At 33.6% G+C, this 11,196-nt stretch overlaps 1 protein-coding gene across 2 annotated transcripts in view; it reads right to left on the minus strand.

Annotated features, from left to right (window-relative positions):
- The window catches only part of LOC111696781 (trichohyalin), a 14,913-nt gene extending 5,989 nt beyond the window's left edge, over positions 1–8,924 (minus strand). For both annotated transcript variants that reach the window (XR_002764154.1, XM_023466508.1), the window contains exons 1-13: positions 8,554–8,924; positions 7,727–7,787; positions 7,271–7,553; positions 6,731–6,809; positions 6,418–6,488; positions 6,145–6,224; positions 5,445–5,521; positions 4,861–5,256; positions 4,714–4,784; positions 4,533–4,615; positions 3,495–3,602; positions 2,666–3,262; positions 447–559 (exon numbers count right to left, since the gene is read on the minus strand). Coding sequence is in view for 1 of the 2 variants with exons in the window: in XM_023466508.1 (XP_023322276.1) it covers positions 447–559; positions 2,666–3,262; positions 3,495–3,602; positions 4,533–4,615; positions 4,714–4,784; positions 4,861–5,256; positions 5,445–5,521; positions 6,145–6,224; positions 6,418–6,488; positions 6,731–6,809; positions 7,271–7,553; positions 7,727–7,787; positions 8,554–8,856 (2,322 nt within the window). In the remaining variant the exon portion in view is untranslated. The remainder of the gene's footprint in view (positions 1–446; positions 560–2,665; positions 3,263–3,494; positions 3,603–4,532; positions 4,616–4,713; positions 4,785–4,860; positions 5,257–5,444; positions 5,522–6,144; positions 6,225–6,417; positions 6,489–6,730; positions 6,810–7,270; positions 7,554–7,726; positions 7,788–8,553) is intronic.
- Positions 8,925–11,196: the final 2,272 nt, after the last annotated feature.

Genomic DNA, 11,196 nt, shown 5'->3' on the forward strand with positions numbered 1-11,196 from the left:
AAACATATTTATATTCGCTGTATATATATATATTCTAGGAATAGTATCTGCCTACTATACTGCATTAAACCAAGTACAACTATACTGTATATATTCTAGTAATAGTATCTGCCTACTATACTGCATTAAACCAAGTACAACTATACTGTATATATTCTAGGAATAGTATCTGCCTACTATGCTGCATTAAACCAAGTACAAATGTACTGTCTATATTCTAAGGTGAAATTTTAATCAATTGGCGCATCCTGAAAAAAATTTTAAGAATTTTTTAAAAACTATTTTTGAAAATTTTGCAAAATTTTGCAACTTTCTGGCGACCTTGCATCTCTGTACCAAAAGTGACCCTAAAAATGAACACCCCTACTAGATAGCTTAAACACATTTTGGGGGAAATAAATTTTGTTTATAAAATCTCCTCCCCCCTCTTCTACTTTTGATGGTACCTTATGGTTTTGTGGTCGTGTACCCTGACATCTCTGTTGTAAGTTCTTATAGCAATACCATCTGTAAGGGAAATTAAAGGTTCCACACTCACTGCATACCCAGCTTTCATCTTCTATTAAAGAATTGATGATAGATAGATAGATTCATATACTTCGTTTAAAGTCACAAGTAATATATAATTTAAATTTTAAGGGCCTGTTCCCCTATTTGGGTAATTTGAGGGTAAACTTAATGGCCTAGCTGTTCATTGGTATTAGTCTAACTTTTCTAAGATAACTGTGGCCGGAGAAAAAGTCGATTTCTCAATTAGAATTCCAGGCCAAAGGTAGGATACCTTTGCATTTACACTATTTGATACTTTTTGTCACTGTCATGAATTAAAAAAATTGTCAAACATAAAATCAAACTGTAGTATCTAATAGTTATTTGTAAATATTTTAAATTTTTTTCAAAGTTAATTTTCTATTTTTAAAATATAAATTATTTTTAAAATTTGACGAATTGAATTTCCCTACTTCCCCAGGAATCCCCGAGTTGAAATCTAGGAACCGGTTTGACAGAGAGAAGGTCGTCTTTGTATAAACATGTTAAATCATGTTTGAACATGAAAAACGATAATTCTTGCTAATTCTAAAATAAAAAGTTTTCATATTTTTCATATAATGGCTAACGCATGATGTCATTGAAATATGAAAATTTTAGATTTTATTTGGATGTTGTTACTTAAAACTTTAAATAGTGACTGACTATGCAATAAGGTGTCCTATTGTGCACCCTAAAACCTAAAAGTTGTTTCTTTTGATGTCAGTTTTCAGAGGGAACATTTTTTTGAGCTAGGTTGATGGTAAGTGCTCATGCAAGCCTCGTGTATTTTCAGATTTTATAAAGCCCAACTCGTGCGATATGCGCGTAGTTTGATTTTTTTTTTCTTCACAAAAGTTACAGGTATTTTTTTCAATAAATTTTTTATTCAACTCTGATGCATTTGGACGTTTAAATTTTTAAAGTCGGTTGATAGATGAAGATTTGAGATAGACATTTGATCAAAGAACCTGCACTACCAAATCTAGGATATTTAAACCATTTTAAAATCAGAAAAAAATCACCATAATGAACATATTCACATTGATCATAATATCATACATATTATTTGTAAGGGGGGAGGGTATTTACCAATGGCGAATAAAAGGGTAGGGGCTAGGGGGCAGTGCGTCCCCCAAGATCTGTAAAGGCCCCCCCCCCCCCTAGAACTCAGAGCTATCACCCTTTTTAAATCTTAAATTTTAATTGATTAAAAATTGAAATATCCTAGATTTGGTAGTGCAGTAATCAAATATCTATCTCAAATCTTCATCTATCAACAGACTATAGAAATTTAAACATCTTAATCCATCAGAATTGAATAAGAAATTTATTGCAAATAATAACTGCAACTTCTGTGAAGAGATTTTAAAAATTCAAACTACGCGCATATTACACGAGTTGGGCCTAAAATCTGAAAATACACGAGGCAAAGGTATCAGACCATTGCGCTGGAATTCTAAGCGATAAATCGGCCACAGTTGAAAAGTAAGACTAATACCAATTAATAACTGCTATTTAGTTTACCTATTTACCCATTTAGTTAACCCATTTACCCATTTAAGTGAACGGTCGCTTTAAATGATTATTAATGACTTATAAAAATAGATATTTTGGTTCTGGAAATAATTGAAAATATTTTATAATATTTCTAAGCTTTCTTTGACTTATGAAATTCCGTAAATACAGTTTAGCCCCTGGAAAGAATAAGATATTCTTAAAATCAAATATAGAGAGAATCAAATATGCATTATTACACTCAATTTAACCATATACAAAACATGCTTTGTTTTTTGTTTGTAACCAATAAACATGAAAACTTAAAACTGCTGAACCGATCTGGCCGAAGTTTTTTTGTGGGACCTCAAATGATCCAGGTAAAGGTTTAAGGATAGACAGAATTACAGAAATTGATAAATCCGCAAAACATGTTCCGTTATTGTTTGATAATTTAAGAAAAGAAGAGAAAACGCCGTAGATAAAGCAAAGATTAAAGGTTAAAATCCAAAATGGGAGCAAAGCGCCCAGAAAGCCAAGTATATCATATTAGAAAAGCCACAAAAAGCAAATTGTTCTATAGAGGTCAATGTTAAATTTTTGGAACGCCGGGCAAAAGAAAATTTAACCAACAAACTACCTTTCTCTCCGCGTTGTTTCAAATTGCTTAACTCTAACTTTAAATCCGGTAAATTTGCTTTACAAGATTGATTGCTTCGATCCTCTTCCTTCATTTGTTCTTCAGAAGATCGGTTTCGTCGATCTTTTTTTTTTCTTTCTCTTGAATCTGACATTCTACTTTCGTTAGAATGCCTTCTTTGTTTAAATTCGCTTCTTTCTTCACTGCGTTCTTTACTTCGTTTCTCCATCTTTCGTCTTTCACTAGATTTTCTTTTTTGTGAATTTTCACTCTCGTCTTTTTTTCCATTTTCACATGAATTTCTTCTCTTCTTAAATTCAATTTTTTCATAATAGCTTTCTTTTTCTTTTAATTCCGAGAGAGACCTTACTGAAATATTAGAGATAGAAGAATTACACTCTTGTTTTGATGAGCTTGGCTCTTGAATAGAAGATTCACTAGTCATCTTTGGAGTGGGAAGGTTTTTGTTCGCTGAGCAGGAATCGTTTTCCATCTCAAAAGAACAAGATTTAAAGAAATTATTTGAAGATTTAGGAAACCATGTGGAGGATGGCTCCAACTGTTCATCTTCCACTGGATAACCATACTTTATCAAACCTGGAATAAATAAGAATAAGAATCAGAACATGCAAAATAAACAAGAACAAAAATTCTGCACAAATCTCAAATTAGAAACTAATAAAACTTTCTTTGTCACTTAATTTAGTTTAAGCAAAATACAATAAAAATTTAACGAAATTTTTGCCGCTTTTTGTCCTTGATGTGTTCTGTAGATCTAACCACTTCTACAGAGATGTGACTGAGTAAAAAAAAGCATTCTGACTCTAACCTGTCTTTGTAAGGCAAGATTTTGAAACTCTGCATCCAAGATTTGTTTCTAGTATGGCCTTGTACATGCTGTGCCCACTCTCAAACTCAATGTAGACAGTGTCAAACCCTGAAATCAATCTATCTGGTAATCAATCATCAATGAATAAATCAATCAATAAATCAGCCAATCAATAAACCAATCCGTCAATCAATAAATCAATCTGCCAATCAATAAACCAATCCGTCAATCAATAAATCAATCTGCCAATCAATAAATCAATCCGTCAATCAATATATCAATCTGCCAATCAATAATTCAATCTGCCAATCAATAAATCAATCTGCCAATCAATAAATCAATCTAACAATAAATCAATCAAACAATTAATCAATCCAACAGTGAATTAATCTAACAATAAACCAATCTAACAGTAAATCAATCTTACAATCATTAACCGTTCTAACAATCAATAAATCAATCTCAAAATCAATAAACCAATCTAAATATCAATTAATCTTACAATCAATAAACCAATCTAATAATCACTTAATCTAACAATCTAACAATCAATTCACCTAACATCAATTAATATAACAATCAACTAATCTAACAATAAGTTTAACAATTAATTAATCTAAAAATCAATCAAACAATCAACCAATCTAATCGCCAATTAATGAATTAGAAAATCAGGCTTTTGCGCAATAAATCAATCGTTGATCATTCTTTTATGTTGGTCGGAATTAAAACTATAGACAATCAATCAATCGACGATCAGTCTACAAAAAAAGATCTATAAAATCAATCGATAAAATTTAAATGAAGGACCGTATAAAATTTGATTTGTTGAATTAATAACTTGCTTAATATAAAAAAATAAATCGAACAATCAAATCAACTAATTAACCCAACAACTATTTTATCAGGGACCAAAACTAATGAATTTAACTTGACCGGCGCACAAAAGAAGTGATTTAACTTAATCTATGCGGTTCAACTATTTCTTGCTATTCACCAACATTAATATTTAATCTTTAAAAAAAATGAAGAAAAAACCTTTGAGTTTATCTCCTGGTGAAACTGGTTCTTCGTCCTCTAAATGAATCCGGTAAATATCTCCGAAAATTGAAAAATGTGATCTGAGCAAAATAAAATCTTTAAACGCAAAATATTTCTAGAAACCGATTTTTAGATTTCATTTTTATGACATTTTATAAAGCTTAAAGATTTGACTTCCCTGACATCGGTTTCAGTTTTAAACCGACTGATATTCTTAAACCTTAGTTTGAACTTGCCCAACTGGTTCTCCTAAAATAAACACAATATTTGTACATCAAAAAAACTGTTTTTATTTTCTCATGAAAAATGTCCTTGTCTCTCTCACCTTAAAATCTTCCAGATCTAATTTTAACTCCTCCTCTTTTGTATCTGCAGCATTGTCGGCCTTTTGATAATCCACAGAAATCGTTTGCGCATTTTCAGCTGATGAACTTCGCGGTTTTTCACTCAAAATTTCCATTTCATCAGTTTCATTTTCAGAGGAATTCCTCTCCTCAGATTTTGTTTTTCTTGTATCTTGTCGACTACTTCTAGCTTCATTTTCTCGTAGATCATTTTCACGCTCATTTTTTCCGACATCGGTTGGGGTTTGTTTAGCACTATCCTCTGATTTACTCCGTCTGAAAGAGGGCTGTGGGAAGGTTGAATGGAGAAGAGTAAACCTTGTTTTATCAACAGGGACGGATAAAAGACTCTTAATCGTACTTTCAAAATATTCAACCTAAACGAGAAACTCAATTACTTTCATACATTTCTACATTTATAAAAATGTTGTCTAGACTTTAAACAGAGTTTATTTATTTATTTATTTATTTATTTATTTAAAGAAAATTGCTTGAGATATTTGTGTTTGCCATGTAATACCAATTACATTCAGTTCTCAAATCGTACAATTTTTTCAAAACATACCCTGATAAAATTTAGAAATCTGATAAATGATTTTGTTGTTCCATGTTTTCCTAGATCCGCGACAAGATCCTCAGAATCTGAAAAAAAAAATTTTTACAAAAAATTTGACCCCAGGAGTCATAGCACATGTGTCTTTAGGATCCTGGAAGAAATAGTTTCGGAATTTTTGGTATTTTAGAGGAAACTTTAAAATATTATAAAAATATTATTGATCCTGATCCTTTTATATAACAGATCCAAGATTATTTTTTTCTCATATGATCCGTTGCCGCAGCCATATCAAAAAATGGAGTTTTTCAAAATGTGTTTATTAAAGTTAAAATTGAGGAACATTGCTTTTCACAGTGCTAACATTTCACTTTAATGTGGATCCGGATCCGGATTCAACATTTTTCGCTAATTTTATGCTACAATACAATACAATACAATACAATACAATACAATACAATACAATACAATACAATACAATACAATACAATACAATACAATACAATACAATACAATACAATACAATTTAATGAACCATTCAGAGATTTGATTTAGTTTTAAAAGCAAAAAAAAATGTCAAAGGGTTTGGGTTTATGTTTTACCCCTTAAATACAAATCAGTGAATCCGTATGTTTTTGCTGATCCGGGTTCCGAAGGCGAAAGTTGTTAACCCGGATCCGGATCCTAAGCAATGGTTTTGTCTATACCCGACCTTCTACGTCCTCACAGCCGTCGTCTTCATCACTAATAAGTTTAAGAAAAAGGGAATTCTGCGGCAAATTTTTGATTTCTCTAAAACAAAAACAAGTATTACAAATTTGAAATAATTTTATTCCACAAAACAGCTAACCATTGCTAACTGATGCATGAAAATTTATGAAAAAATGTATATTTGATATTTCAAACAATTAATTAGACCTTTCATTTCTCCTTAATTTGGTGTCTTAAGTGAAATAAAAAGGAGCATATTATATAACAAACTTACACAAGTATTATACTTTTAAGTGCATCTCTTTCCTCCAACAAGAGTTCTTCAAGAGTTCCATCCGAAGCTTTCTAAAATAAAAATTAACTTAGCAGGAAAAAATGTGGCAACCAGCTGGTGGCGTTACTATAGGAAAAAAATTAATTTTATAATCTTCGACACTCTGGGTTCTCTCAAAAAATCAGCCAAGTTGGTCTAGTCTTTTGCTTTAACGAACAAATATGAATATATTTATACATGAGGAACTTTACTGTGAATAAAAAGATGTTAATGAGACAAAATGTTAGTTTTAATCTTCAACCTTCCTTAATACCTCCTTTATTCTGGACTCCAGCACTTTATATTCTTTGATCCGATGTTTTAAATATTTCTGTGGATTTAACTCTTTCGTACTGAAACATTAATATACAGTTAATACTTAGAGATAGGAAGGTAGGTAGGTAGGTAGATAGGTTGGTAGGGTAGGATAGTAGTTAGGATAGGAAGGTAGGTAGGATAGGAAGGTAGGTAGGATAGAAAGGTAGATTGGATAGAAAGGTAGGTAAGTAGGTAGGTACGCAGGTAGGCAGGTAGATAAGTGGGTAGGTAGGTAGGTAGGTAGGTAGGCAGGCAGGTAGGTAGGTAGGTAGGTAGGTAGGTAGGTAGGTAGGTAGGTAGGTAGGTAGGTAGGTAGGTAGGTAGGTAGGTAGGTAGTAGGTAGGTAGGTAGGCAGGTAGGTAGGTAGGTAGGTAGGTAGGTAGGTAGGTAGGTAGGTAGGTAGGTAGGTAGGTAGGTAGGTAGGTAGGTAGGCAGGTAGGTATGTAGATTGTAGATAGCTGATAGATAGATTCACGAGCATGATTCTTTTTACTACCTTAGGATTCGAATAGTTTTAGTTTCCTCATATTCATCTGAACTGCTTTCACACTTGATTTCAGTTTTAATTTTCTTTAGTTTTTCGTTTAGCACTCCCTCCGTTTTATAATTTTCAACCGATCTCTTTCTTTTCCCCACTGTTTCTTTTACTCCTGTTAACCATTGTCTACCGGGCGGGAAAGGGTGCCTTGGGTGGGCCGGATCCGGATCGGCATAATGTGTGTGCTGGGGATTCTTAAACAGAGTAGGAGGTGGGACAGCTGGGTTAAACTCAGAAGGCACTAATACACATTATTAATTAAAAAAAAACTTAGCTAACAACTTATTTATGCAAAGAATGAGTTCATCTCATTCTTTTTTGCGTGGATTTAATGATATTTGGCCAAAAAGAAAGTTCACTATATTTTCCCAGCTCTGTTCAATATAAAATAATGTTTTATTTATAAATCAATACCTTTCATATGAAGTAAGTCATCAGGATTTTGTAAAAAGTTCTCCCCGGAATTTCCAGGATTCTTAAAAATGCATTTTTTTTCAAAACGCATGTTTTTTTTTCTTTGTAAATAGTTTAGTGAATAACGTCAGTTTTCAAACTTTAAAAAAGAAATTCAAATAAGAACTTTGCCTTTGAATGGATTTTAACGTGTTTGTCTTTTATATTTGACAGATTTGAGATTGGTTAAATTTATAAATTCTATTTTGTGCGGGGAGTTTAACTTTTTTGAGAGTAGAGAAAGAATTCTAAAACCCAAAAAGCTGTGATCATTAACCGCGAAAATAAATTTCCAAGATTCCCCCCTATTAGAAAACTTACATTTGTGACTTAGACGTAATTTTAAAGCGACTCTTCAATCGTACAGTGACGCTTCCGATTCACAATGATACCCTTTAAACCTTTCTTCGATTAAGGACGAATTTATTAGCTAAAAATTATTAATTTTTAATTGAAGTTGTACTATTAAAGTGACATGCGAAATTATGATTCAGAAACAAGGAAATAAACAATTGTAAAAAAAATCCACTTTATTTTCCTTAATGTAACACTAAGACAAAGGTGTACCCTTGTGAATAAGACAACCCACTCTTTTTTTAAATACGAGTAAATGAATAACTCTATGCGATAATCTGTGATCATCTTATGTACTACTCCATGTATCGCTTAGACCCAATATAGACTTGAATAATAAAAATTCTTTTCTTAAAACGAGGGTCACTTGAAATAAAATCTGAAGTTCCTTTAAAATGTCAGTCTCTCAGAATTATTAAATTATTGATTATTACCTCATTATAATGGCCCTTTTCAATTGTTTCTCTGTTATTGCTCCACATTTTCCCGTTTCTTCTTAAATTGTGTTGAGTTGGCATTCTGTAAGAGTAATGTTCAATTCCACGGATCTTCCATCCACTCCTTTCATCAATCCAATCTTGGTTGTAACTTCTGCCCCCGGAGCCTCTGCCATGTCTCCAGGACGAATTCCCCTGATTTGCGCCATATCCAGATCTAAAAGATCCTTTTGGATAATTGGTGTTTTGTCTGCATCCGGAGTTATGGTGATCTTTTCTGTTATTTCCTCTGTTCGCCATTTAATAACTCTAATAACAACAAATTTCACAACATGAAACCACAAATAAATGTTTGCAGGGTGAGTTAATAAAAAATAAATAAACTTTCTTTATTGGGGGCCTGGGGGCGTGGGGGGCATCCAAAAACCGTTCTCTAGGAATATACCACAGTCTGCAGACTTTAACTAAAAGTTAATTGACATTTTAAATTTATATTGAACAGGAGCTAGGCTCGAGAGATAATTTTAACTTTGAATCCTGTTAGATCAAAAGTATAGAATTGTTGAGCGGATCAACAGATGAAAAGATTATTCAAACATGGTTAATTTAGTAATCACAAGTCTATTTTCGTATCAGTTTGTTTGATTATCTTTTCACCTTTGCGCACTTATTGTAATCAACGCGGCAAGGATTTACAAGTACATTTTTGTCGTCTTTGATGTTTTAGCAAATCAACAAATCAAAAAAGTTAAATGGAATTGGGACGATGGTGTATTTTTGGACCTACGCCCATCCCCTCTACTGCCCATCCGACCTACAATCACGTGGTTTTAACAGCTGTGGTAGGTCCGATGCACTGTAGGTCGGATGGGCACGTAAAAAACAGCATATTGGTGCATCCGACCTACAAGCTGTCGCTTGGACACGTTAGTATGGTCTGATGGGCCTTTTTCGTAGGTCAGATGGGCATTTTTCGTAGGTCGGATGGGCACTTTTCGTAGGTCGGATGGGCATTTTTCGTAGGTCGGATGGGCACTTTTTGTAGGTCGGATGGGCATTTTTCGTAGGTCGGATGGGCACTTTTCGTAGGTCGGATGGGCATCCTCTAGCGGTCAACATATCGTCTCGTCCCCCAAAGTACGTGAACTACACGACCACTATATCTAAGAGAGAACTGGCTCCGGAAAATGTAGTAATCCGAATTAATCTACACAGACTTTAACACATCTGCCACTCTCCCTTTCCCTCCGAAGATTACTGTGATTATAACAGAGACCATAGAAAAATAGTCCACAACCGTCAAGAACTGATGGTTTCTCTCACTACCAAGATTAGAGAATCAAACTGCTCCGATACACATCCAATCATTCTGACACGTCTTGCACCTTGTTTTCATACATGGGGAATAAGAACGAAGAAATCTTCTCACTTTACAGGGGCGCTACGACATCTGCTCTATTTCCATTTGCTTTATGGCCATTTGCTCTAGTTCCATTTGATCTATCAAGTCATTTGCTCTATACGTCATTTGCTCTATATTCAATCTGCTCTATATACCTCATTTGCTCTATGACTTAACACGTCATTTGCTCTATAACCTAAAAATACACTACAAAATAGCTTTTTTTGGAATTCCTGAGCGTAACTTGACTATGAAATGCGGGATTTTTTTTGGAAAATTCGCAAATTGCCGTTTTAATCAGTTCTTCAAAGTTCATCATGACAGAGCATGACTGCTCAATAATAAGAGGGGTAAAAAAACCTAATATGTGGTGAAAACTATATTTAGCTTGGTCTCACAATATGCACAAATACCAGACAAACAAAATTATCTCCAGGAAGTTGGTGGAATAATGAAACTGTAGGAACAACTGTAAAATGTAAAATTGTAAAAATATAGTTTTAATATGATTAGATGTTTGTAAAATATGTTTATAGAGCAAATGACGTGATTACTCATAGAGCAAATGTTGAGTAGAGCAATTGGACCATCACAGTCATAAAAATGTGTATAGAGCAAATGACGTGTTATGTCGTAGATCAATTGACGTATATTATGAGCAGATGACATATCGAGCAAACGTCGTGATCTATGAGCTATAGAGCAAATGGAACTAGAGCAAATGGCCATAGAGCAAATGGAAATAGAGCAGATGTCGTAGCGCCCTTTACAGGACCAAGGACACTAATGGAAGGATCGTTAACTCACAGAATGGGTCAATGGAGAGAGACCAAGCCGAAAGACATGTTGCGTTTGGAAGATATAGCTAGGATGAGGGAGGGAGTCCAGAGTTCCTCAAATAGTAATCACCGCCACCCAAATCTGTTTCGCGGCAAGCGCGCTTCTCAATTGGTAATCTCCACCACCTCAAATAGTAATCACCGTAAAATTTTGTTTTATGTGATTTGAATTTAATGCACTTATAACACAATTTTCGACATCTATCGGGGTTATATGGCATCTGTATTGACTTAAACTAAATTTTCAAATTATTTTCAGATTTGTTTGGTCAACAAAAACTGAGAATCAAGGCACAGTTCATTTTAGCCGAATCTTAGATCCAATTCGCCACTTTAATGACTGCATTTCATGATTGGCGTCAAGATACAAAAAAGGTCGGGCTGCCTGTTTACTAAAAA

This window comes from Eurytemora carolleeae, unplaced genomic scaffold, assembly GCF_000591075.1.
Source record: "Eurytemora carolleeae unplaced genomic scaffold, Eaff_2.0 scaffold108, whole genome shotgun sequence".
Classification (NCBI taxonomy): Eukaryota; Metazoa; Arthropoda; class Copepoda; order Calanoida; family Temoridae; genus Eurytemora; species Eurytemora carolleeae.